Source organism: Labrus mixtus, chromosome 16 (assembly GCF_963584025.1).
Source record: "Labrus mixtus chromosome 16, fLabMix1.1, whole genome shotgun sequence".
In the NCBI taxonomy this organism is placed as follows: Eukaryota; Metazoa; Chordata; class Actinopteri; order Labriformes; family Labridae; genus Labrus; species Labrus mixtus.
Window position 1 is genome coordinate 6,590,975 of NC_083627.1, and position 26,452 is coordinate 6,617,426.

Below are 26,452 nucleotides of genomic sequence, written 5' to 3' on the forward strand. Positions count from 1 at the left end.
GGTAAATTGTGAGAAAATGACGGCCTTAAAAAAATCCTGGCTGGAAATGAGTCCTTGAGCGTCTCTGTGCAGGAAGCTCCGTCAACATTCAAACGGTGATTTATTTACCCTCACTTAACTGATTTAGAAGTCAAATGTGACTCAGCGGCGATAGAGAAACAGGCGCTTTGACCTCCCTGAATCTCACAGAGGTTCATTCATGACGTTTTCCTGTTTGTTGACAGCAGAGACACAGAGAAGTATGCAAACGTGGACAGCGCCTACACGGACACACGGACACACGCCAACGAAAACACTGACCAGGTGCTCAGATTTGGTTCAGCGTTGGACTTAATGTCTGTGGCTTGGATGGAAATCTGCAGGAGCTGGAGTGTGTTTCTCTGTTTTTATGTGTGTGTGTGTGTGTGTGTATTTTCTCATCTATATTCCAGGTTTTCTTTTAAGGAACGTTTGTTGTTTTTCAGCATGTTTATCATCTCCTACAGCGGAGAAGAGCAACTGTGATTACAGAGCGGGACACATTAGTTTGATTCTCGACACTTTAATGCATTTGCATGATGTCTTACTGGCAACTAAGTTTGAAATCCACACGGCAGATTTAGTCATGTGTTCCTCACATTTGCAATTTACTGAGGAGGAGTATTACTGAGGAGGGGGGGCCGTATATGGTCCCAGGGCCGCCAGTTGCCCACCCTCGTCCTTCAGTTCTATCGTCTTAATTTCTCTCTCGTCACTTCCTTTCTTTTTTCCTGATTCTGTTCTTCATCATCAGCGTCTTGTTTCCTTTTTTTTCTGCACGCGTTGCTGACAAGGAAACGGATCACAGATTCGACGGGCCATCTTTCCCCTCACCTCCTGCGCCTTTATTGTTTGAATGTGAAGTATATATTGAGGCTGACATGTATAGTCTGTACTGTCTTGTTCAGACTCTGTTGTATGTCGGCACTCGCCTGTACCTGTGTGTCTTAAAGATACATTTAAGATACTGAGCAGACAGATAAAGGCGACTCTGACTGAGAAAGTCTGAGAAAGTGCTCTGACTAAATTAAAAAAAAACCCTGAAATAAAAACAGAAATAATTGCATCACAGTGAAGGTTTGGCTGCTTAGTTTTCCCCTCATTCAAAGACCGAAACCTCTCAATTGATTCCTAGTTATTTCCATTTAAATTATTGACTTTACACTTCTTCTATTTTGGGATGTTTCCGAGGTTTTGGCTCTGAGCTGAGCCTTAAATCCAGAGTAACTAAGACACAGTGGCTCATGGTTTTGGACTCTTGCAAAACCACTTCAATGTGTTTGTTTGACAGACAAATTGGTCGTCAGTACCATCAAGACGTTGACCTTTTATCTTCAAGACGTTCCCTCATCCACAGGGTGATCCTGACACCTTAAATTAGCAGGTTTTATTCTCGCTGTGTGCAGATATAAGGCACAGAGGAGGAGAGTGTTGGCTTGATGATGTCTCGAGTATTAAATATCAGAAGTTGGGTCGAGGCAGGGTGGAGTGTGGTGGGCTTGGCTGCACACGGATACGCTTGGATGGCTTTGGATTGAGACTGAGTTTGTGTGAGTGGGGTTGAGATTGGCTGGCACTGTGTTTGTGTAGGTTTGGCCCGGGCTGGCGGGGTCGGCCTGGCGGGGAGCAGCCTATAGACGCAGCAGTATGGGAGAGTCCCGCTCCCTTTTTTTGGCTGGAGTCGAGAGCGTGATGGCAACAGACATCACACCAGAGCTGCGGTGAATAGCCAGCCCGACAACGCGCCAACCCAACCAGCCATCCAGCCAACCGCGAGCAGCCGGCCACCTACCACACACCCGGAGCGCACAGTTTTGTTTCTATAGCTACAGAGGGAATGTGTGCATCACCGCGGTTACCAGGGGACGTTGTGTCTGGAGGTGTCTGGATTTCAAGAACCTCAGAGAGACAGTCGAACGTCAGAGGCAGATGTGGTGTCGCGCTGGCTGCTGTATTTACATTTTAGGCGTGTAGCCATGTGTTCTCATGCAGAGACGTGAAGACTGGGGAGGAATCAGGAGACCGGGTCACACCAGATACATCCATCATGACAGTCAGGAGGGGAAATCCTGATCTGAGGGTTCACAGAGATACGGAGAGTCTGAGGAGACTGGATTGAAAGACTTTCTTTGTAATCCTGAACTGAACCAGTCTGTTCCTGTCATAACATCACAACACAAACAGTGTTATTAAGTCCTCAGCTGCTGTACTTAAGTACGCCTGGGAGGATCTTTTACTCAACATTTTAGGTTGAAATAACTTCTTGTTATTCAGATACATTTCTTAAACAGCAGTACTCGCTTTTTTTTTACGGAACCCTAAAGCGGAACTGCCTTCATACACTTTATCTAACTCGGTCTTTTCATGATAACGAGGACACTGCAGTTGTTTTCAGGAGATCCCAAAATATTTATCTTGTTGTCTTGCTAACACGAAGCTGATTTTCTTGTGATAATGACTTAAAGAGGACATATTATCCCCCCTTCTCCACCTTTTCAAACAGTCCCCTGTGGTCTAAATGAAACATCTGTGCTGTGCTTTGATCAAAATATAACACGAATCAAGCACCAGAGGAGGTTTGTGACCCTGTACAAACCAGCTCTCTCAGAACACTCCGTTTTGGTGTGTGTGTCTCTTTAAATGCAATGAGCCCCCCCCTGAGTTTTCCCCGTCGACATCACTCCTCTGTAGAGAGAATAAAAATGGAGGATCTTTGTAAAAGTTTTGTTCTAGGCTGGAGGTGGAGTCCTTTGGTGGAGATATCAGGGGAGGGGAGGGGATTTTTTAAAACCAGAATCCCACTGTGACATCACAAGGAGAGCACATTTGAAACGGAGCATTTCTCTCTGTGTTGTAAGACTTCTGCAGACCACAAACAAAGAACTGGATGGGTTTATTTCACATTTTGTGGGTCAGTAGACACTCAGGTTACCCAAATATATGTTCAACAACACTGTACAGGTGGATTTTTCATAAAATATCCCCTAAATTCATCTGTTTTCTCAAGACATTGAGAAATTCACCTATAGTGTCGTTATCCGGAGACTTCGAAATAAAAAAGTAAAGATCTGAAAAACCAATTGAAGTTTGCTCATTACCACAAAAAAAACTGTCTTATGTCGGCACACGATTTGTGCGATCTGTGTTTTTTCCTTCTCCATTATTAACTGTACTGTAATATAATAAACAATATTAACCAGCAGATTCCACTGGATCCATGTGTGCCACGCTCCGTCCGCTCCGGAGCTGATCATGCCCTCTAGTTAACGCTGATGTTTCCACTGACATGCCGCGCGGCCCGTCTCCGGCGCATGCCAGAAGAGCCACTCCGCTCCAAATACGCACCGAGTCTATTTTCAACGGAGCCCACTGCAGGCACGCTTCAATCTGAACAGAGCGGACGGATCCTGACAGAAAGCTTCCGCTGATGTTAAAAATAAAACCCAATGTACAGACTCCCAGTCGCATATCCCATCAACTCCATCAACATCCCATCAGAACAGGAAGGAACAACAAAATCAACATCAGAGAGGCAAAGTAACTGAAGGCTGTGCACATGGATCGTATGGAATCTGTCAGTAAATTAAAATGAACCCACAAAACCATGAGGCAACAGGATTAAAGCTCCCGTGAGAAACTTTCAGTGTGCATTGATTTTGGCGCCCCCTGCAGACGGAGCTGTAGGTCTCATCTCTTGGCAGACTTTCTCCCGTAGTATTTTCTGATTAGAAATCTCCTCCTGCTTTCTTTTAACAGTCAATCGTGTCACTTACTGAGTTTTTTTGGTTTGAGAAAAATGTAAACAAAGTCTGTTTTTGCAGCGTGCTGTAACTCACCTTGCGTGACACCTTGTGGCAGAGGTTTCAGACTTTAATAAAAATACTACATAGAAATTCTTGATCCTGACGTCGATGGTCGTGTTTGCTTTTTTAATCGTATATAGAGCCGTCAGTATTAGTTGAAGTCTGTTTCATAACAAGCTAAAAACTCCTCCCTGTGCGATATAATGGTAAACAGACTTGAGCTTGTTTCTTTCTTTTCTCGTCTTCTGACTACTCAAAGCTCTTTTACACCGCAGGTCACACCTACACATTCACACACTGACGGTAGAGGCTGCTGAGTAAAGAGTCCATCAGAGGTAACAATTTGCAATTCGGGGTTAAGTGTCTTTCCCAAGGACACATCGGACATGTTGCTGCAGGAGCTGGGGATCACACCCCCGACCTTCCGGTTGAGAGACGACTGACTCCACCACTGAGCCACAGCCTCCGGGAGCTTTAACAAGAGAGAAATGTGAGGTATGGTTTAAGTTACAGGGTCGCATTCTTTACAGGAAGTACTTTGTCTTAGTTTCAGACATCGTGAGGAGGCGACCTTTGGATGAGTGACATCAAATGGTGCGCGGTTAATTTGAAAGGTTATCATAAATAAACACCATCGACTAAACAAACAGAGAATCAACAGTCCAGCAGCACAACAGCGCCGAGTGCGAGCTGTTTGCTCAGTCATTTTCATATTTATTCAAAATGACTCAAACCAGTGTGACACGTTTGTACCGGTTTTACGGCACAGACCGTTTAACTGCTGACACAGAATTTACATGTGAAATGTAGCACAGCACGGCAGCTCGTACAATGAAGCTGTCCAATCAAAACAAGGAAACGCTTGTTTAAAGGTAATCTAGCGGAAGCTGACAGCAGACAACATAAACTCTTTCTTTCCTGTCGCTCTTCTACAGGTGATCACTGGGTTTCCACAGCGGGAACTTTTTATCCAGGGTGGAACCTTTGTAGGGATTTATTCTGTTTCCACTGCAGGGACCAGCGTCCAAAGGATGTGTCCCCCCCCCCCCCCCCCCCTCACCTCAGGTCAAAAAGCTCCAGCAGCACTTGTAGCACAAAGATCAACTTTATTGACAAAATTAGACATCATTTCTGATGTCTCACTTTTATTTCAGTGAGCATTTTGTGTTTGTGTCTCTCAGAGAGATCAAGTCTGAGGAGCAGTTTTTATATACGGGAGAGGATGCTTTTGAAGAAATGGGCAAAAAGGGGAAATTTATCTTTAGATAAAGTTAAAATGTTTTTATTTCCTTGTTTGCATACGTGTAGCGTTCTTAAAAATGAAATCCTGACACTGAACAGTTTGTTTGTCTAAGCCTCAACATCACGATCAGGTCCTGCTCAAATCTATTCTCACTGACTTTTCTTTAATGACGTTCTTAAATTCTCCCTATTTTTCCTCCAGGTCTTTAATGAGACACCAAATCACGAGCAGAACACAGAAGAGTACAAATCAAATTAGTGGTGGTTTCACTGAAGCTGCAACTCGGCTCACGTGTGTCTCCTCGTCATTCATGAGGGAAGAATTGATTTTGACTGTTTTTAATGAAGAAGACGTTTTTAAATGTGTTTCCAGAGACAAAACATGAAGAGCAGCAGAAGTTCTCCTGGTCTGGAGTGACCTCGTCATCATCAGAGTGATCGTGATCTTTTCTGTTGAAAGGGCGCCATCTAGTGGTCCATGGTTACTGCTCTCAAACACGCTGCCTCAGCTTCCTGTTTCCCTGACTGACTCCTGATGTTCATCACTGTGTGAGGCTTTAATAATAAATGTCCTCTGTCTCTGTGGTGTCTCTTCTTTATTTAACTACTGTTAATAAAAAGATGTTCTCCCTGATGTGTGTGTGTGGAGGATCTTGACAAACATTTGCGGTTCAATTTGTTTTTGTGTCTTTTTATCCAATCTAATCCAACTTTATTTGTTAAGCACTTTAAAACAACCACAGTTGACCAAAGTGCTGCACAGAAGAATAAGTGAAATACATAACAGCTCCCATGAGAGAAAAGAAAACTACATGTGAAATACAGAATCAATTTAAAAGACATAAAACAGAAGTCAAATGAATAGGCACGCAAAAAAGAAAGAAAGAGAGAAATAAGTCGACGTCTTACTGTGTGTCAAAGGGAAAAGAGATGAGGCCTGTTTAACGTGCTGAGGTATATCGTTCCATAGTTTTGGACAAACGCACGGTCCCCTCTGAGCTTCAATGTCTCATGATGTGTTTTGTTATATTTGTACGTGTGTCTGCTCGTTGTTTGTGCTTCCTGTCTGAAAAAAGAGATTTAATAATCCCAACGAGTTTCTTTTCTGCTGGAATAAAAACATGAAATAAGAAATACATTTGTTTTGAACTTTTTTCTTTTTTTTCTTTCAGGAGTTTTACTACATGAATGAATGGATGAGCTATTAGAGGTGTATAAAGTTTTGGAGATGTCCTGATGAAAAAAACACAAACTCTTCAGCAACATGCTTTACTAAAGAGAGGAGAAGATATTTAAGTTATCGTGTGGATAGTTCATGGAGGGGAAGTGCAACATTTTAACAATTAAAGAGTAAAAGAAAAAAAAAAACAGGCAAAGAAGCGGAAACAGATCAAGATATTATCGTTTGCTATGAAACCTTTTCTACCGGTAACTCCAGCTGCTCTTTGACCTCCACACGCCGACCTTCAGCGTGTGCGCTGTGGTCGAAACCAAAGCCGCACGTTTCACGGCTGCTTCACAGCTGGAATTCAAATATGGTTCCCAAACATTTGGATCACTCACATCTGGCATGCAGAGTGTGTGAAGGTGCAAACACAGAGATTGATTGACGAATCAGAGAGCAGACACGGCTTTAGGACCCTGAGAGACGGAGCGTGTGTGTGTGTGTGTGTGTGTGTGTGTGTGTGTGTGTGTGTGTGTGTGGGTTAGAGACAGAGGTAGTTTCTTCCCTGCAGCAGGCGAAGCTGCTCCTCAGGGACCTGTGGGTTACAACATGTTCGTTCCCAGAAGAGAGACTGTGACTGACGGGAAACACACACACACACACACACACACACACACACACAAACGCGCTGACAGACCAGGCCACCCAGATCTGAACCACCCAGGACCAATAGCAGCGTCGTTTCTTTTTTCACGAGATCAGTTCACGATGGAGGCGGCTGAAAGTTGAATCTACACATCATCAGTCGCACACAGAAGCCTCGTATCTGACGCCTCATTTGGGCTTTTCTTTGGCCACAGCTGGCAACATAAGGTGGAAAATGTTGCAGACGAGTGTTAACCAAACGGAGTTAAAATAGAGCTTTAAAGTTCCCGAGGGAAGGAGCTCAGAGCTAAATCTGTGCTCTTCAAAATAAACTGCAGATATGAAACACAAGGTCTCAGATGAAACACTGATTCTTAGGTTACTGGTGCAAGTAGACTGCCAGTGCATGCACCAGTAGATTTAACATTTCAGAACTCGGTAACATGCTGGACAGAAATCTGAGCGAAACCGAGGTCTCATTTTCACCCCGCAGCTCTCCGTATGTGCCGTTGGACCCTCTGGTGAGATTTACTGAAGATGGCAGGAGCTGTGGGGGATTTTGGCTTGGCTGATCTGTAACATTACGAAGCTGCAAACCAATCTGGATCCAACTCATGAAAAAAAGAGTGAGGAGCAGACGAAGACGCGGGTGAGGCGGAGGAGGAGGAGGAGGAGGAATCATGAAGAAACTGGCTGAGGACATGCAGTCATTGGAAAGAAAACAAGTTGGATCTTCTCTCCTGAAACAACAAACAACAACAACAACAACAACACACTACTGGGCAGAGAATAGGAGTGAACGTGTGCAGGGACCTGGTGAGCTCAACAGGAGCACTGACACATTAAATATCTATAATCCCATGGCAGGTTTTCATGGCTCCTGTCCCGCTCCGGGCCCCTTGAATGATTCACAGGTTTCCCCTCTTCATGTGTAACTCCAAGAATGTAAAGCAAAGTGCACACGAGTGCTGAAAACTCCTGCTGCCATGTCAGCAACTCTCGACAAACCAGAAGAGTGAGAGGATTCAGAGAGACGGGGGACGGGGGGGGGGGGGGAGACAAAAGAAATGTGGAACATTCAAGACTAAACTTCCTGTGTGGACTTTCAGGAGAAAGATGGAATCTTTATGAGACGTCTTTGCAGCTCATAAACGGTTTCATTTACCTCTTGAAAGCTCCTGTGAGTCAGTTTTTGATTGATTCTGAAAGAAGTTAATACTGATGCCATCTATGAGCTATAAAAGACCACCAGCGACTTCCCGTATTAATTCTGGATATTCATTTAAAGGGGACATATTTTGAAAAATCCACTTCGACAGTGTTTTTGAACATGTATTTGGGTAACCTGAGTGTCTACCGACCCACAAAATGTGAAATAAACCCATCCAGTCCTTTGATTGTGGTCTGCATAAGTCTTACAACACAGAGGAAAATGCTCTGTTTCAAATGTGCTCTCCTTGTGATGTCACAGTGGGATTCTGGTAAAAGAAAAATCCCCTCCCCTCCCCTGATATCTCCATCCATGGACTCCACCCCCAGTCTAGAACAAAACTTTTGCGCAGGTCCGCCATTTTTATTCTCGCTACAGAGGAGTGATGTCTACGGGGAAAACTCAGGGGGGGCTCGTTGCATTTAAAGAGACACACACACCAAAACAGAGCGTTCTGAGAGAGCTGGTTTATACAGGGTCACAAACCTCCTCTGGTGCTTGATTCATGTTATATTTTGACCAAAGCACAGCACAGATGTTTCATTTAGACCACAGACGACTGTTTGAAAAGGTGGAGAAGAGGGATAATATGTCCTCTTTAAATCATTATCACATGAAAATCAGCTTTGTGTTATTTCTGCACGCTGCAGGAACTATCTCATGACATTTTCCTCAGCAGTGATTCACAGTGTCTAATCATAAATCCCTACATACACATGAAGGCTGGTTGCACGCTGGATGATTTTCAAATCTGAACCAATTTAAAAATAATTAGGTAGACCACAGACATGATGACAGCTTCCATCGATTATTAACAGTACAAACCTCCAAACTTCACGATTCTACCAGACCCTGAGACCAAACACCTGGGCCTTTTCTGAAAAGCCTCAGTTCAGTATGGAGGGCGGACTCTTCCGTAATCTGAACCCTCATGGTCATTCCGCGGGCATCTTTTGGGTCCACCTCAGTAGACTGAACATTTCAGCATGGATGCTAACTTCTGGGTTTTTACTGCAGTTTGGTTTGTATGCATCCTTTCAGGAAGCAAAAACAAACGAGGATGAATGCAGCCGGTTCAGGTAACGCACCTTTCAAAAGATGTCACTTCTTGACCCTACAAGTGTAGCTAAACTGAAATACGGACAATACACACTCTACAGGGAGACGTATGGTGAATAAACTTTCCTGTCTTTGTGAGCGAGCGTAAAGTCTGAAGTTCATAAAAAGTACATTAAAGTATCTTATATTTGAATTGAATGTCTGGCTATTCAAAAGAAACTCTTTGGCTCTCAAGGAGAAACAGAATATTCAAAGCCTTCCTTCATTCAGTCAGGTAAATGAGTTGTTTAAGATTAACCAGCTTCCACCTCGCTGCGTCTTTGTGAGGCTCAGCGCTTCAAACTGTGAATAAAGCAGAGAAACCAAAGGCTTTAAATGTTCCTTTTGTCCTGACTCTGTTTAAGTATGCCTTGAGTTTGTTTCTTATCAGGTTTTTCATCTTGAAGGAGACCCAGCCCTTCACTGAGTGTCACTCTGTTTGAGCACCTGGCCTCTGGTTTCTTTTTGTGTTTGGAGGACAAAATGTTCCGCTTACAAAATATTTTGTTTGACTTTTTTTCATTCCTGAATCCTCTTGGAAATAACACAAGATCACTGTTTCTCTCGGTATGTTCTCTGGAATTTAAAGCAGCACCAAAGAGCTTTTTTTTCTGGCCACTTGGGGGGGGGGCAGCAAAAACAGGATTTGGCATTATCACCTGATACAGATGAGAAGGGAAAAGTTGTTTAAGTGTCAACCTGCTCATTTGATTGGAGTTAGCCAACCAGCTAATGATGAGCTTTTCAAAGCGTTTGTCACTTCAGTACAGCCCGGTGTGAACTGCACGATCGTATAAAAGTCGTGGAGGAATGTCAGCTCACGACCAAAGCTCACGATTTATGCGCTCACACTGCACGCCCAGGTTGTCAGAGCTCACGCTGCACGAGTGAAGTCGGGTCAGAACATTCCCAATTGTCAACAGAAAACCTGCACAGCTGGAGGTTGAAGTCCGATCTGTGTATTTCAGTTCTCACGTGTGCAGCTCCAAAACACACAGTGACAAAAACACGAGTGATCACAATAAAAACTAATCTTCATATGAACATAGACTCTGTAAGTAAGATTTAAGATTGGGAGAAACGGCCTTTCCTGCTCATCTGGAGAGACTGAGATTTAAAAATGAAGAAACTTTACTGAAAGTATTTTCATTAGTGTTGTAGTACTCAAAATCACTTTGGTCTTAAGACTGGTCTCGAGTCCACTTTTTGAAGGACTCGTCTCGGAATTGAAAACATTTAAACTCGGTCTTGTCTCGATCTCAGAATGGGCGGACTTCGGACCGGTCAAGACCACCACAGATCCGCTATTTTCCCACGTCATTACGCCTCTTTCTAAATAAAAGAATAAACTTCAGTTCATTTGTTGTTTTTGATTTTTAGCCCCCGTTTATGTCCGCAAACTTCCCGGTGTGACGGTCTGAGTGAGTGACACACAAGATGATGATTTTTCAGTGATGTCTTGGTCTAGTCTCGGTCTCGCCCTGCCTTGGTCTCATCTTGGTCTCTGAGCGTTCTGGTCTCGGGTATGTCTTGGTCTCAGTTACTGTGGTCTTGACTACAACACTATATTTCATGGTATGGACTAATACTGTGTCCAGCATGCATCACTGCTCTGCACATATCTCATTATATACAGTACATACCAGTTGTTGTTTCATCTGTGAGTTTGTTTTGTGTGATGGATCCTGGACTGGATGTGTGATGAACAATAAAGACACGGGAGAGTAGACTTTGGTCTAAATTCGCACTTTATTCCTAACACTTACAGGTTGGTTTTGTCCCCGTTTCCCTGGCCCCCAAAACAACAGGCACACAGATAGCGATGAGTTAAGGGACAGTAGAGAACAGATTCAAACCCAAACGTTTCCAACAGAATCAGGTTATAGAATCAACTCAGACAGAGAGAGCCTCGAGGTCAAAAAACAGCATATTGTAAGCTTACTTGAAAACAGAAAGAAGGACCCAGAAAAACAGATACTAAAGCTTAGAGCAGTGTTTGCCTCCTCTTTTATGTTCACCACCATCAGCATCATCATTTGGCTATATTAAAGAATACTTTTGGAGTTGTACAACGTGGAGAGAGTAAATAAAAGTCAAGGTGAGAAGATACAGTGGAGCTCTTTGGTTTTCACTATTGAGGTCTTTTTCTTTAGCAGTAAAATCTATCTTTGCTGTCCTCTTAACCTTTGGATTTAAGCTGCATTGTAGAAAAAATAGAAAGGAAAAACGTTTCTTTTTTTAAAAAGTTTTTCACCTAAAGAAATGAACAAAAACACGGGGCGAACAATATCCACTTAAGTTATTCTCCGTTTTTTACGTTTTACATCTTAGTGTTCTCAAGGCCAAAGAAAGTCGTTTTGTGTGTCTCGGTGAGTTTGGAGAGTTGAGCATCGTAGTAAAATTAACATTCACAGCCACAGAAGAACTACAGTAGAAAAACTGTCAAGGCCTGAAGTGCTGTTTTTTATATGAACAACAGGCGCTTGAGATGTTTTATTTAAGCAGTTACACTCCCCTAACAAGAGTCCTGGATGTTTTATATACACATGGAATGACTGTGAGTGTGTGTGTGTGTGTGTGTGTGTGTGTTGTGTTTGTAGCGTAGTGTCCCACTGTGGTAGTTTTAACTTTGGTATCATTCTCTGTTCACCACAGCCGGGTCGGACTACACAGGCACACATACAAACGGAGCTGCACTGCTGTCGAAGGGAGACATTAAAAAAAATGTAAAAAACCTGATGAAGATTATTTGACATCCGCCTATGTAGCTCTGCAGTGGATTTGAAAACAGCAGGATGGTTTTATAACACAGCAACAACATAAATTAGCACATGTACGTTCAGTAAAAACATTAAACCTGGAGTTCAAACGTTTCCCCCCCCGACAGCAGTGATAAATATACACACATCATCTTCCTCCCTACGAAACACAGGCAACATCCTCAGCACTTCACTGAACTCCTCCAGTGACCGTGAGCGGACATGTTGGTGTATTCTGTCGGTTAAAGCCATAAGAACTGGTTCATGTAAATCTTTGTTTCTCCTACGATCAAGCTAACTCGCTAGGGCCAGTTTCACATCCCTCACTCCTGAGTTCAGACAAGTCACGTCTTTGTTTTTGTCATTAAAGCTTGAATGTCTATTTGGTTTTTTCATCAGAGTATCAAGAGGTATGAGTTAAAGCCCCCCTCATCCTGAAGCGGGATGGAGGGAAGCAGAAAGCTTTTTCAGAGAGCAGGAGGAGGAGGCGCGGACAGAGGACATGGCAGATTTTAAACCAAAGCATTGTGGGAAACTTTGTGAAATGTACCACCGACCAGTTTTACAAAACATGCTAAAGTTTTAGAGAGCTAGCTTTATCTTTTAGGATCTTAAATCTTGAGTAAGATACTAAACCTGGTTGCATCATAAAAAAGTAGACATACCAAATAGTTAAAATCTGAAGTAATGTTTGAAATGGTTACGAGAAAACCTCCTTAGTGACGTCTAAACAGAAAGTCGCCGTTAGCATCATGAGCTATGACGTAACTGTGAAGCATATCAGCGTTAGTAGCTTTTACTTGCAAACAAACTTTAAACTTCTATTTTTCCTTTTTCCACAAATACCAAGAGTTGCTGTTTTTTTTGGAGTTTGTAGTAATGATGTTAATCGCACTTACGCCACTTAGCTAGTAGCTAAGGCTGACATCGTTAGCTTAGTGTTTTGAAACTGAAGTTAGCTTCATTTAGTTATGTTTGAGAAAATCTGGTTAAATCTTCTAGTGGAAATTAGAACGTAAACTTAAAGCATTTTTAAAGTGAACTATGTGGTATGTTTTGTTGACCATATTAAAGACAAGCTCATTTACTTTTCAATGCAGCTCGCTTAGCTGTAGCTAAACAAGCTAATGTTAGTTTATTGGTTAGCAGTAACTCCATTAGCTTTGTTACAGCTTCACTTGGGGGTTATTTCTTAGACATTTGGTTCAAATATAGTAAATATTTACTTTTTCAAACAGAGGGATACTTTTAACGTTTCAAAGTAAAGTTAAGACCTACCTTTTTTTAATCTGGCTTTTAATTTGAAGTGATTTTACAGCCTTAGTCAACATTTTTTTTAACAGTAGGTCTATCTCTGGTCTTTGTCATTTCCAGATGTAAATTCATTAATTCCTACATATTGTATTGTGTAACTATTAATTTTTTAAATTTTTTTTTTTTTTAAGTCGTCATCTATTGTTGTGAATTTCTCTTTTTATTTCCGGTCCGTCATTTTACTGTGAAGCACTTTACACCGGCTCTTTCCTCGTACAAAAAACTTAAAAGGTAGAAGCTTTTCTCCTCTTTTCAATCAGAGCGGTTGCCTAGGTAACATTGATGAGAGAAGATTGATTACAGTTACACATGTTACCGGTGCTGGTATCTAAATACCTAACGCTTCACTTCCTTGACAGGTTTTCCCACAAAGCTGATTTAAAACCAGCGTTTTCCTCCGCCCCCCTGCTACTTCCTCTCCGTGTCTCAGGTCACAGCAGTCTCTAGGTTTGGTTTTGCTTTGAAAACATTCGTTTGGCATCTTCTATTCTTGTCTTGATCTCAAGAACACCTCTCTCTCTCTCTGCAGATACAAGCCGCACAACAACCCCTGAAAAAACTATTACAAAGATCCAGAAAGACATAAATAGAATCCAATAAATACATAAATAAAGGGTCAATAAATTAACAAGGTGAGAGACAAAGTAGTTCATCAAATACAAACGGACCGTTTTTTCCCCATCACCCCCCCGAAAAAGCACACACCTCCCTCACACTATAAATACAAATATTTTTTGTCCAACAAAGAGCCCGTGAGAGATAAAAGGTTTAAAGCTTTTGGTTCATCATCTTCGGTCGTCGTCAAAGGATAATAGTCCCAGCCTTTTTTTTTTTTTTTTACATCAGCAACAAGTAAGAGCAATTGAACATAGATTATTTCCCCCTACAAAAACCTATAAGAACTAATGGATACATTCCCTCTAACAGTGGGCGCTAACACACGTTAGCATGCCCCCCCAGCCCCCCCACCCCCCATATCATCTTAATCATTGGTTGCCTTCAGTACCTGTGTGTGTGTGTGTGTGTGTGTGTGTGTGTGTGTGTGTGTGTGTGTGTGTTTTTGACATTAAAGCTTTACTCTGGTTTCAACCTGGGCCTTTTCTTTTTTCCTCCCATCACAGCGATCAGCTGTCACCAAAAACAAAACTTCATTTTGGCTTTTTGAAGGAACGTCCTTAATAGGGAATCAATTCTCGAAGTGTACTCTTGAGATATTTCTTATATTTCAGGAGAGAAAGGGGGCGACTGTGGCTCTCTCAACCGGAAGGTCGAGGGTTCGATCCCCAGCTCCTGCAGCAACATGTCCGATGGGGCAAGACACTCAACCCCAAGTTGCTCCCGCTGCTTCGTCGACAGCGTGTGAGTGTGCATGAATGGGATTAGTTACTTCTGATGGTCTCGAGGAGTCAGAAAGTTAGAAAAGCTCAAGTCCATTTACCATATACCAAAGTCTAAGAAGAAAAGCATGATGGGAAAAATGTGTGAAACAGGTCCAGGTTGAAAACGACCAGAGTTTTACTGTTGGGTGTATTAAAAAAAGCATCAAGTGGTTTTATTTTGTCCGACATGTTTAAGTGACAGAAAGAGTTTTAACTTCGACTGACGGTTTGGTTTTTATGTAAGAGAATCCTCTTTACTGAAACATCCTCACACACACACACACACACACACACACACACTCATACATGCACACACACAGTCAGCTGAATCACTCGGACATCTTGTGCATTGGTTTGGTTGTTCTATTTGGTATTGTTGTACTTCTAAAAAGTTTCGCTTTTGGTTTTCAGTTTTGGCTTTTTAACATTCTGGATGAAATAAAAAAAGTTTTTTTTTTTTTTATCTTGGAAGCTACATTTTCACAGCAATTTCCAACCATGGACAAAAAAAAAAAAAAAAAAACCCAGAGCACAACCAAAGAGACAAGAAGATATGAAACCCACCGCCCCTCTCCCTCCCTCCCCCCCCTCCTTCCCGCCGCATATTAAGTAGAAAGCAATGAGACAAATCCATACATCATTAACAGACACACTATGGAAAGCAAAAACAAAAATATATATATTCTCAAAGTCAGTTTGTTGAGGTTACTCCATATTTTATCCATCCAGGGAAAAAAAAACAAAGTGAGAACAAAGCCGAGGTCGCTGGCAGAGGGCGGGAGGGAACGATTTCTGTCTGTCGATACAAGAACGGCAATCACAGCTAAAAGACGAACAGACAGACAGGGCCTTCCTCCCCCCTTTTTCTCCCCTCGTCCTCCCCCTCTTTGTTTGTATTTGGTTTAGTTACAGTTCAGTCACTCATACATAACTAGTAGCAGTAGTAGTAGCTTTTGGTTTTGGGTTACTTTTTGGTTTTTTGGTCCGCCGCTCCGAGCGCACCTCCTCCTCCTTCCGGCTCCTCTTCCTTCTTCTTCTCTCCTTCTTCACGCTTTCCCCCTGCAGCTATTTTTTTTTTTTTACACCTTTGGCTCCTGTCCGCTTCTCCTTCTTCTTCTCCTCTTTTCTTCTTTTGGCCCTTTGATGTGATCTTTGGAGACAAAGGAGAGGGGCAGATGGGATGGAGGGCAGGGGTTTGGGGGCAGTTAAGGGGAACGCCGGTGCTTCACCTCTTTCTTTTGTTCTTTTTTTTTTTGGTTTGGACTATTTCTTATGCTTGTAGTGTAGCTGTGTGTGTGTGTGTGTGTGTTTTTTTTTTCCCTTTGACACTACTGAGGTTTTGTCTGGACACTCGTCTCCCGGGCGAAATCCAGAGACAGCGCTGCCAGAGGCGATGCTTTGGTATCCAAGAGTGACTGTCTGGTGGTCGATGAGCAGTCTGGAGGATGACATGATGAAGGTGTGGGTGTGTGTGTGTGTGTGGGGTAATAATAAATAAAAGAAGGCAAATATTGCTGAAAGAAACCCCAAGACGATTCCTATCTGCCTGTGGTGTTTATGCATCCTCTTTGTAGGCAGTATAGATACTGTAGAGAGTGTAAACTTTGGTTTGAGTGTAAAGACAACAATGAGAATATCATAATAAAGAGATGATGATGATGGTGATGGAAATAAGAAGGTGAAGCAAATAATCCCCAAAAACTGACGTCAACGGCTTAAAAAAGGGAAAACTGAGCGTAATATTAATTCTGCCTTGGCTTAAATAGGATTTTCAACGCACATGGTTGTTTTTTAGGTGCCAGACGGGTGGAGTTTAACACATGTTAGTGTGTAATTATTGTCAGGAAGTATCGCTTCACAGAAAAGCTTGTAAAAGTTATTCTTGTCCGCAGTGAGTATGGGTTGGCATACGAGCTAACGCTAGAGGAATCGTAGGAGTAAACTCCACCCGTCTGCCACACCAGGCTGGGTAAAACAAACACCGCCTGTTGTTTTTAAGGTGGGGTCAAACTGTAAAGCTGTGAAGAGAGAGGTAGGTAGATATCTTGCGTCTGGGATCAGCTGTAAAGCATTTAACGTGTGTATTTGGTAAGAATCAGGATAAAGAGCGATGAGTATAAAATCATAGAAAAATAGATGTTCTGTGAATGAGAATAATAGGAACCCCGAGTGAGCGTGGAAAATGTTTGTCATGACGTAGGATGGAGCACTGAACTGATCCTGGACCGATCAGAATACAAAAGTCTTTTTGAACTAAAGCTTTTCTCTCCGTTTGTTGTTTTTTTGTCTTTTTTTTGGTTTTCAGTTTTTGGTATTTGGAGATTTTGGTTTTCCTCTTTGTAAGTGTGTGTTTCTTTTCTACCATCTTCCTCTTCATTTGGTTTGCGACCACATGGCCTTCCATGCTTGTTTAACAAGTCTTTTCTTTTTGCCTCCCATTTCTCACACACAGTTTGGCTTCTCATCCCTGCCCTCAGTCTCGGTTTCTTCTTCTCTCCAGCCGATAAAAAGCACGGCGCTCGTTTCCGTGCCACCTCTCCAGCTGTAGATCGTTATTTGGTTTCAAATGTCCCCCCTCCATTCTGCAGTTCTCTCTATCCTCTCCATCCTCACTCTCTCTTCTCGTCCTCCCCTCATCCGTCTGTGTATATTTTTGGCTTCAGAAGACTTCAGCGGGGAGACGCAGAAAGAGAGAGATGAAATCAGAGATGGATCAGACAGAGAGATGGCTTTGGTTGAAAGGCGAGGTTGTAAATTTGGATTTTTAAAGCTCTGCTTCCTCCTCTTCCTCCTCCTCGTCCTCCTCTGATAGGATACTTTGGCTGTCAGTCAGCAATCACTCGGCCATAGCCCCTCCCAGGGGCGGTGGCGAGGCTTCGCTGAAGGAACAGAAAGAGGCGGGACTTGAACAAGGAGACGCGGACTCCTCGGGGCAGGAGGTCGGGCTCATGAGGTCGCTGGCACCGGACGGCGGAGTTTGGGAGAAGGAGGGCCTCAGGCCGCAAGCACCAATGCCGCCGCTGACCAGACTTAAGGTGGGCGTGGAGGCTGTCGCCATGGAACCGGTCACCATGGGGAGGAGGGTGGGGCGGTTGAGGAACAGAGACTGGCAGAGGGAAGAAGAGACAACTGGACCCCCAGGTCCGCCCAGGAGCATGTGACCCGCTCCCCCATCCAGGCCGGAGATGGACAGCTGACCGCCGCTTGCTGCCAGAGCTGATGAGGAAGGATGAGAGAAAGAGGAGAGGAAGAGCGAGGAAAGGAAAGGAGAAGAGTGTAGGAGAGGAAGAGGAAGACGGAAAGGGCATCAAAGAGAAGGATTGAAAGAAGAAGAGGAAGAGGGGAGAGAGAAAGTTTTGAAGAGGAAGAAAGAGAAGGGAGAATCAGAGAAAGGACAAATAATGGAAGGAAGAGCCGGCGATATGTAGATTTTGGTGGCAGTGAAGAAAGTTCAGACGAGGATAAAAGCGAGAGATGGAGAGAGGGATGAATGAAGGCAGAGAACAGAAAGAAGAAATCGTTTGAAGGAAAGCAGAGAGAGAGATGTGGAGGACAGAAAGAGAAGTCAGTGAACACATCAGTTTCTGTGCATTGAAAGTATCCCAAATGGGACGGTGGACATGTGGACGATGAGGGATGACTGCAGGGTGGATGGATATTAACATCTGATCGTCTGTGATTATACTGAATCAAAAACAGACGATCGAAGAGTCAGAGTAACCCAAATAACAACAAAAAGATTTTCAAGTAAATGTCAGAATACATTTTTTTTTAAGGTTTATTTTTTGGCTTTTGTGCCTTTGTTTAAGAGACAGGACAGTGGATAGAGTCTGAAACTGGGGAGAGAGAGAGAGTGGGGAATGAGAAGCAGGAAACGAGCCACAGGTCAGATTTGAACCCGGGCCGTCCACTTGGAGGACTACAGCCTCCGTACTGGGGCGAGTGCCCCGCGCCCCCAGTCAGAATCATTCCTGTGCTACAAAGAAACTCCTTTTAAAAGGGCTCACTAATTGTTGTCAGAGTTAACTCAGATACTAAAGACAAACTTTTACTGAAATTTGAACCCGTATGGAGAGAAACTCCCCGAAGTATCTCTTGTTATCTGAGTGAACTGACTCTTTGAAATGAAAATGTGGAGGTGAAGGAGACTCGATCCTATAACACAAGGAGGCTAATGACGGTGAGCCTGATGGAGTGTTTACTACACTTGTTCATGCACACAACAGCAGTAACTCTCTTCTATGTGACAATGAGTCCAGTTGGATGATGTTTTTTTTCTTCATTCCTTCATCTTAGTATCTGTGGATGTCTGCACACAAAACCAAGTATTCTCAGACAATCAACATGACACTCAACAGTTGTGATACGCTGTTGATAAAAAAAACTCCAGCTTTCGCTCTCAAGGCTTCAAATGGTTTTAAAAAGAATCTTTGTCGCCTTCGATTCTCTCTCTGCATCTTTTAGAAAGCTTTGCCGTGATGTATAAACCGTTTTTTAATCTTTCTCTTTGTATTTCCCACCCATTGTTACAAGAACTTCATTGAAGAGTTCTGTATTCTGATCGCAATCTGAACTTAAAAAAGGAGAGGATAAATACAGGACATAGAAATGTTGTATTATTTGCTCAAGTGTTTACATTTCAGAGTGACGAGAAGATAATGGATAGAGTCAGAGACCGGAGAGATCCAGATTCAAACCCGGGCCGCCCGCTCTCTCGAGGACTTTAGCCTCTGAACATGAGGCGTGCACTCTAAGCACTTTTCCAATTTAATTCTGTATTTTTTAGTTGACACTTTCTTTGTGTACCTTTCCTTATAAATTGTACTTTTTATTTTTTGGGGCCATGTTTGCCTTTATTTGGACAGCTGAGGAGAGACAGGAAATGTTTCGAGGAGAGAGAGAGAGGGGGGGCGACGTGCAGCAACGGGCCGAGGTCAGATTTGAACCCACGGCCGCTGCGGCGAGGACTACAGCCTCTGTACTGTACATAGAGTGTGCCACATGACCGTTTGCTTAAATATATGTCTTCCAAACTGTACAATGAATTGCTTTGCAGCTCGTTTTGAAAAATATAATAACAGACTACAAACTTCCTGACGCTGAAAATAATCTTTGCTGCAGAAGTGCAGCAGCAAACATGTGGGATTAACTGTCCATCAGGCAGAACGCCACCCGCACACCTGCCGACTTCTGAACTCCAGTCGTCAACACTTTTATCCATTAGAGCACCGCCAGTGTAAACATTCATCGCCTGTGTGGCCCCCGGAGGGATCCAACCCAGAGCTCCTTTCACATGGACACTTCATCTCCACCGCGCTCTTTTCACAGAGGCTCCTCTTTCTTCTCCCCGTCAGCCTCTAACTCCATCAGAGCCGGCAGTGCCAGGCCTGCAGTTTCCATAACAGACTGTGTCCTTCTCATCAACACATGGCCTGGAGGAGGCCGCCCTCTGAATGACGCAGAACAGAGTGGGAGAAAGAAGAGGGGCAAGGTCTGAATTGGCGCTATAAGGGAGATGCACCACTAAGGCGGATTCAAAGCTGAGCTCCACTCACGGTATTTGTGCTGCTTAATTGATTCGGCTGCAGATCATCTCGTACAAAAAAAGGAGAATTTTGAGTGAAACTAGTTATTTAGCCAACAGGGTCCCGATATTGAGGGGGTGGGGGGGGATTGTGCCTGTTCAACTGTTTACTGTAAGCTGACTTAAGCTCCGCCATAAGGGGCTGTTGTCACTTTGTGATAATAGCAGACTATTGTATGAGAATCAAATTGAATCTCTCACCATACTGAGCGACTCAGAAAGTTTGAAGCTAAGAAGGAGGAAGAGGAGGAGGAGGAGGAGGAGGAGGAGGAGGAGGAGGAGGAGGAGGAGTGTGGCTTCAAGGAAATTCATTTTGGACAGAATGGATGAAGGGTGAAATGGGAAGTGGTCTTTAGAAATGAGACTCATGAGGACTCTCAGGGGCCAGAGGGGCCGGTCTGCATGCAACAACAACAACAACAACACACACACACACACACACACACACACACCTTGCATGGTAGCCAAGGGATTGCTGCCAATGAGGGCCGGGTTCATCCCTGTGCTTACTCCCATCATTGTGTTCCTGAAATGAGGATGGGCCGCACATTCACACACATAGACACACACAAACACACACACACACACACACACACACACACACACACACACACACACACACACACACACAAACGCAACGCCAACATTCACACATGTAGAGAAGCAGTTGACAGGTTAGGTATATAAACATTATGTAGTGTAACTCATGGAAGACGCAGGCCTGAAGTTTCCTTCTAATGTCTCTGAAGTTGTAGCAGATTCAAACTCAGAGGATTAGATTGAAAACACGTCTCCATGTGTGTGTGAACATGCAGAGCTTTTTAGTCAGACTGATTACAAAGCTAAGGACCCGGGGGCCGGACAATAAAGCCCACCACAGCAGTACACTGCGTGTTCCCCCTCAACAACACACAAGCTTGTGATAGGCTGCGTGCACAGGACCAAAGATGTTCTATTGAACAGGAGCACTGTGCTGTTTTTAAAACTTTACTGTGGCAACAATGTGACAGTTTTACCCCCTGTTTATTAGTTATTTATTTTTTAATTGTTAATAGATCTGCGGGCCAGTCTGATGTCATCCGCGGGTCAGAGTTCAATAGGCCTGCTGTAGTCTACATCCCTTGCATCCAGTAGCTGCAGACAGCCTGAGCTCTCTGGTGAGCCCTCTTGAGGTCTCCATCAGTGACATGCTTAGTGCATAGCCATGTATATGAACAATTACACTCATGACGCAGCCGGTTTTGTTCAAGAACGGAAGGTTAAAAAGCAAATATATCTCCGCAGAGAAATGAGGAAGCAACCAAATTTGACCATAATTATTATTATATTTAGGGTTATGGTTGTTTTACTCCTTTTAAATTCAGACATTCACAGTAGTTCCAATCTAGATTTGCTTACATAGACGACTACTGGCCTTGGCTCAGGTCTGGGCTGTGAGTGTGTGAGCGCACTTCTAGTTTGATCACATGAAAATATATTCCAACCGTCTCGGATTGGAAGCTGTCGTACATTAAGTTGTACATAAACAATCACCCTGTGTTGAGCCCGTGGGTGGCGAGGCTCTGAGGGGCGGGGCTGGCTGTGCTGTGAGGGGGCGGGGTCACAGCAGAAGAGGTGGAGCCCACTGCAGCCGAGCTGACGGGAGTCATGGGGCAGGAGGCTGAAGGAGAGGAGCTGGCAGCTGAGAGGAAGAGAAGAAGAAGGAGGACGTTAATACAGGTTTGTTGTCACTGGACGGTGGTTTGCTACTGAATAAAGACTTTGGTGACACGGTTCTCCATCATGGGACACGATAGGGAGCTTTTAGAGTGTCTCATTTAATCCACTTCAAGCACAGACTGGGGAGAGAAGTTTGATAGGAGAGTATTAGCCTGGGCTCAACAGGACGATACATTTCCAGCTGTGTTTGTTACCTGTCAGGTCATCTGTCATATCTGTGAAGCCTGGGACGCCGCACACTGTGGCTGATCTCTATAAATCACAAGAACGAGGCCCGACTCACGGGGGTAAACAACTCGAGATGGTACCAGTGCTTCCATGTTGTCGTCAACAAAACATCATTGTTTTCTATTTCTCTCTCTCACAGAAATCTTTTTTTTTTTTTTTTTTTTAAAGTGATTCTTCAATGTTTCATCAAACCAGTCGACAAAACTCAAGTATCAACTTCTCCCAAATAATGTCAGGACCGGTTCAATCTTCCTGTGGCCGACCTCGGGGGTTGAGAGGCGCTGCTCTAACCTTTAATTATTTATTGACAAGCAGGCACAAACATTAATTACAGCTCACCTGTTGTGCTGAGGCTGGTGGGGACCTGGGACAGACCCTGACTCGATATCTGGAGGGGGGGGGGGGGGGGGGGGGAGAGAGATAAATCAGATCAGGAAATACAGCCATCCTTCCATGAAGCAAACATCAGCCCCACTTCTGGTGTAACACACAAGAGAAGTGCAGAGTACTGAAAGGTTAGTGTTGGAGCGTACCATGTGTGGGCTGTAGCAGGAGGCTTTGTGCGTCACAATGGGCGAGGTCTGGCTGGGCAGGGGAGGGGTGGTGCTGCTGGAGGGGTTGATGCGCTTCTCTTTCTGCCGGCGGTTGCAGAACCAAACGCGGATCACCTCCTTCTCCATGTTGAGCTGCTCGGCCATGAGCAGGATCTCCTCCGAGGTAGGCTTCTGGTTCTGAGCAGGACAATGACGGCACGATGAGTATGATTGACACTAAAGAAGGATTTCTGACGGAAAACGAGAGACGATTTTCCGTTTTGCAGACACACAGATACACATTTCTCCCACCATGTTGAAGTTGCGCTCTAAGGCCACTCGCACGTTGGTCTCGATGCTGGTGCGTTTCTTCCTGCGTCGGCCGGGTAGACCCTCCATGCCCAACAAGGGGGAGGAGAGAGAGGACGGGCTGGGCAGCATGCTGTCGACCGCCATGGTTTCTGACAGAGTGTTATAGAGCGCGAGAGAGAGAGAGAGACATGAAGATGTGTTAAGATAACAGACAGAACAGCAGTGAAGGCAGTGGTTTGATTGTGTTGAAAGAACGCTACAGTGCTTTGTACTTTTCCTCTCGTACAAAATGGAAAACATTATAAAATCTACATGATTGCAAAGATGAAATCGCATGTTATGTGTTTACCTGCGTCACCGAGCCACTTCTCGAGCAGAGGTTTCAGCTTGCACATGTTCTTAAAGCTCAGGTTGAGGGCCTCAAATCGAGAGATGGTGGTCTGGCTGAAGTCATTGCCATACAGTTTGCCCATCGCCACGCCGACGTCTCCCTGACAGAGACAAAAAAAACAACGTGAGAAACCGACCTGAGACATCCGCCTGGTCAGAAACACACTCCCTCTCGTCCACCTTTCTGGTCCTTGTCGTTTCTTGTGTCTTACCTGGGTGAATCCCAGCTTAATGCGTCGTTGTTTGAAGGTGCGGGCAAACTGCTCCAGCTCCTCCAGGTCGCTGGGCTCCTCCCCCATGTGAGCCCCGTGAGCCCCATGACCTCCAGGAGTCAAACCGGACGCCAGAGAGGACGCCATGGAGCTGCTGGAGGCTGAAGTAGCTCCTACAGACGTCACAACGCCAACACTGCTGCTGCCGCCTGAGGCGACGAGAGAGCCGGCGCTGCTGCTGCTTCCACAGACCCCATCACTGCTCTTCTCCCTCTGACATGTCAGGAAAACAGAGGAATTAACAGTCCAAACATGAATATTTGCTTCTTTCAGTTTGATCCAAACAACATTTGAAGAATCCAGTTTGAGGCCCGAGTAACTTAATGACATCCGAACTATGCTGCACAATGCTCCTCTGATAAATTATACAGTTTCAAGGTTATGACAAGTGTTTCAGAATAAAATAAGGGTGAATTTAAATAAACTGTTCAGTGAATACACATGAGGTCATCATCTGGGAATAGTGCAAAAAAACACACAAGATCTTTGACCCAAGGAGTCCTTACGAATAATTCAGAAAACGTGCATGAGAAATAAGCTGTGATTTACATATTTGGGTACAGGGGTTTAACCTTTGCAGCCACAGGGTCAGCTGACACACAGGTACGCCTGAGCGGGAATTTGACCCCCCCTGATGTTTGGGAATATCCACTAATTGAGCCGACATCATGCATGACATCATCTGCTTCACGCCTCATTTACATTCACCGTCTCTGTGCATAAAATACACCAACTCTGCCACTGGGTTCGACACGACTTCATCACAGCTTAATGAAAAATCTATAACGGCCCCGGGATGTGTGAGGATGCATACAGGCGTTATGTTATAGAAGGGAAAGGCTGAGGATACGAGGCGAGATGTTTGACTTGTGTATGAATATATAGTCACGATATATGATTCACATTCTGAAACTGCGTCGACTATGCAGAGAACCTGCTGTGGAATACTTTTTGTTTTTAAGCAGATTTTCAAAACAAACAGGCAGATCGATGCGGCAGAGATCATGTCATCTTGTGCACTCGTGTCTCTTCTAAAGCAAAACACGACTCAAAAAGACAATCAAGCATGCTCGCATTCTGCTGTTCATTGAGGGTAAATTTCAATCTGAGAGACTTCCACGATGCAGAGATTCAGCATCGACTTGATTTGCATGGATACAACAAAAAACCACTCGTCTTTAAGTTTAGACTCTACTTTTCAAAGGTGGCTCTTTTTCTACACAAGCAGATGTTCTACCTGTGCTTGGAGGCCCAGACGTGGAGGGGTTGTCAGTAGCCCCCCTGGGCTTTGCTGAGGTAGCTGGATCAGATTTGGTGTCGAGAGCAAACCTGTGACAGGAAGGAGAACCAAGGTTACAACACTTTCTAAACTTGAACTCTATTTGATACCATGTTTTAGCAAACACACAATCTCCATTATTTTAATGGTCTATAGTGTCGAAATGTAACGAAGCCTTGAAATAACTACAGATCTTCAGTCGTATTCTTAAAGCTGAAGCGAGCAGAAGAGCGAGAGAGAGCGAGCTGTCTGAATGGCACAAATATTTTAGCAACATTTTAAGAGGTATTTGTGCAATTAAGAAGACAATGTGCAGGAGTTCACTTGGAATTTTTGTAATTAAAAAACAAGAAATTAGTCAATACCAGGTGACTAGAACTTATATTGAAGTTGCCGTGGTAACAAACGAGGTATCGATATGGTTTGATTCAGTTTATGTGTCAGGGACCATACGTTTAAGTGCAAGCGATGCAATGAACGCAGGATCTCCTCTAGCCGAGGCTTATGTGCAGTCTGTCTCTGGTTAGGCTTTTAGAGAAATGACACACCTGATACAACAACACCGTGAAGAAGACAGAAAGACTGACGACTGCAGCAGACATACTGTAGATTAACAGCGCCATAGATGCATAAAAACAAACAGCGCAGCAGACACAGAGAGGTCGATTGATGATGACGACGAAGGATAAGAATTACAAACAACAACTGAAATAACCACCAAGAAGTCAAACATGCTTAAGACATTCAAGACATGTGACCTGAGTCATGAGTTCACAGATTTGCCTTGTTATTAAAAAGCTTCGGAGTCAGATCATGTCTTTATTTCTGATGCAATACAAAGAGTAAGGTCTTTTAACTGCTCTTTTGTAAAGCGTCTCGAGGCGACACGTGTTAGAAATTGGCGCTCTACAAATAATGATTGATGGATTCATTGATTGATGCTAGATATTGAAGTTTAAAAATCTGGTGTATGACGTCCCTAAGCTGAGAGGAACCAATGACTAACGAGAACAGCTCACCAAAGAAAGCTAAAGACAGGACATTCCAAAAAGAGAGAAGCTGTTACACCTTTTCTCTATACAATTAAAAAAACAGCAAAGAAATCAAAGAAGAGAAAAAGTAGGAAGACAAATTAAAGAAAAACTGATGTATGCACTCTTAAATGATGCATGCTTTTAACTAAAAACTACAAATAAAAGTGTATTTTTTTCTTGCTGATTTGATCTGTTTGTTTCTTCAGACCACTGTGTGTCCAGAGTCCAGTCCTTACCCTGCTGCGTCTGCTGTGCCTGTGCTGGCTGAGACAGGAGGAACTGGGCCGGAGACTGGAGAGGATGACCTGGCATCAGGACCAGCTGCTGGAGCTGCAACAACTGTTGGATGTCCTGCAAACCAACACACAATTATGTCTCAGTACACAGCACCAATTAATCAAGCTTAAAGGTTAAGGTTCTGCAGAGTGACCGCCAAAATAAAAGTCAATTAATTAATTATTGAAGTGG

The 26,452-nt window shown here is 43.8% G+C and overlaps 1 protein-coding gene across 1 annotated transcript in view; it reads right to left on the reverse strand.

Moving 5' to 3' along the window:
• Window positions 1–15,781: 15,781 nt before the first annotated feature.
• pou2f2a (POU class 2 homeobox 2a) overlaps window positions 15,782–26,452 on the reverse strand; it is a 62,370-nt gene continuing 51,699 nt past the window's right edge. Inside the window, exons 7-16 of the mRNA XM_061058977.1 lie at window positions 26,221–26,335; window positions 24,909–25,000; window positions 23,612–23,884; window positions 23,359–23,500; window positions 23,010–23,158; window positions 22,698–22,895; window positions 22,504–22,552; window positions 21,751–21,898; window positions 20,670–20,743; window positions 15,782–17,849 (exon numbers count right to left, since the gene is read on the reverse strand). Of these exons, the coding sequence (XP_060914960.1) occupies window positions 17,470–17,849; window positions 20,670–20,743; window positions 21,751–21,898; window positions 22,504–22,552; window positions 22,698–22,895; window positions 23,010–23,158; window positions 23,359–23,500; window positions 23,612–23,884; window positions 24,909–25,000; window positions 26,221–26,335 (1,620 nt within the window). The 3' untranslated portion in view covers window positions 15,782–17,469. The remainder of the gene's footprint in view (window positions 17,850–20,669; window positions 20,744–21,750; window positions 21,899–22,503; window positions 22,553–22,697; window positions 22,896–23,009; window positions 23,159–23,358; window positions 23,501–23,611; window positions 23,885–24,908; window positions 25,001–26,220; window positions 26,336–26,452) is intronic.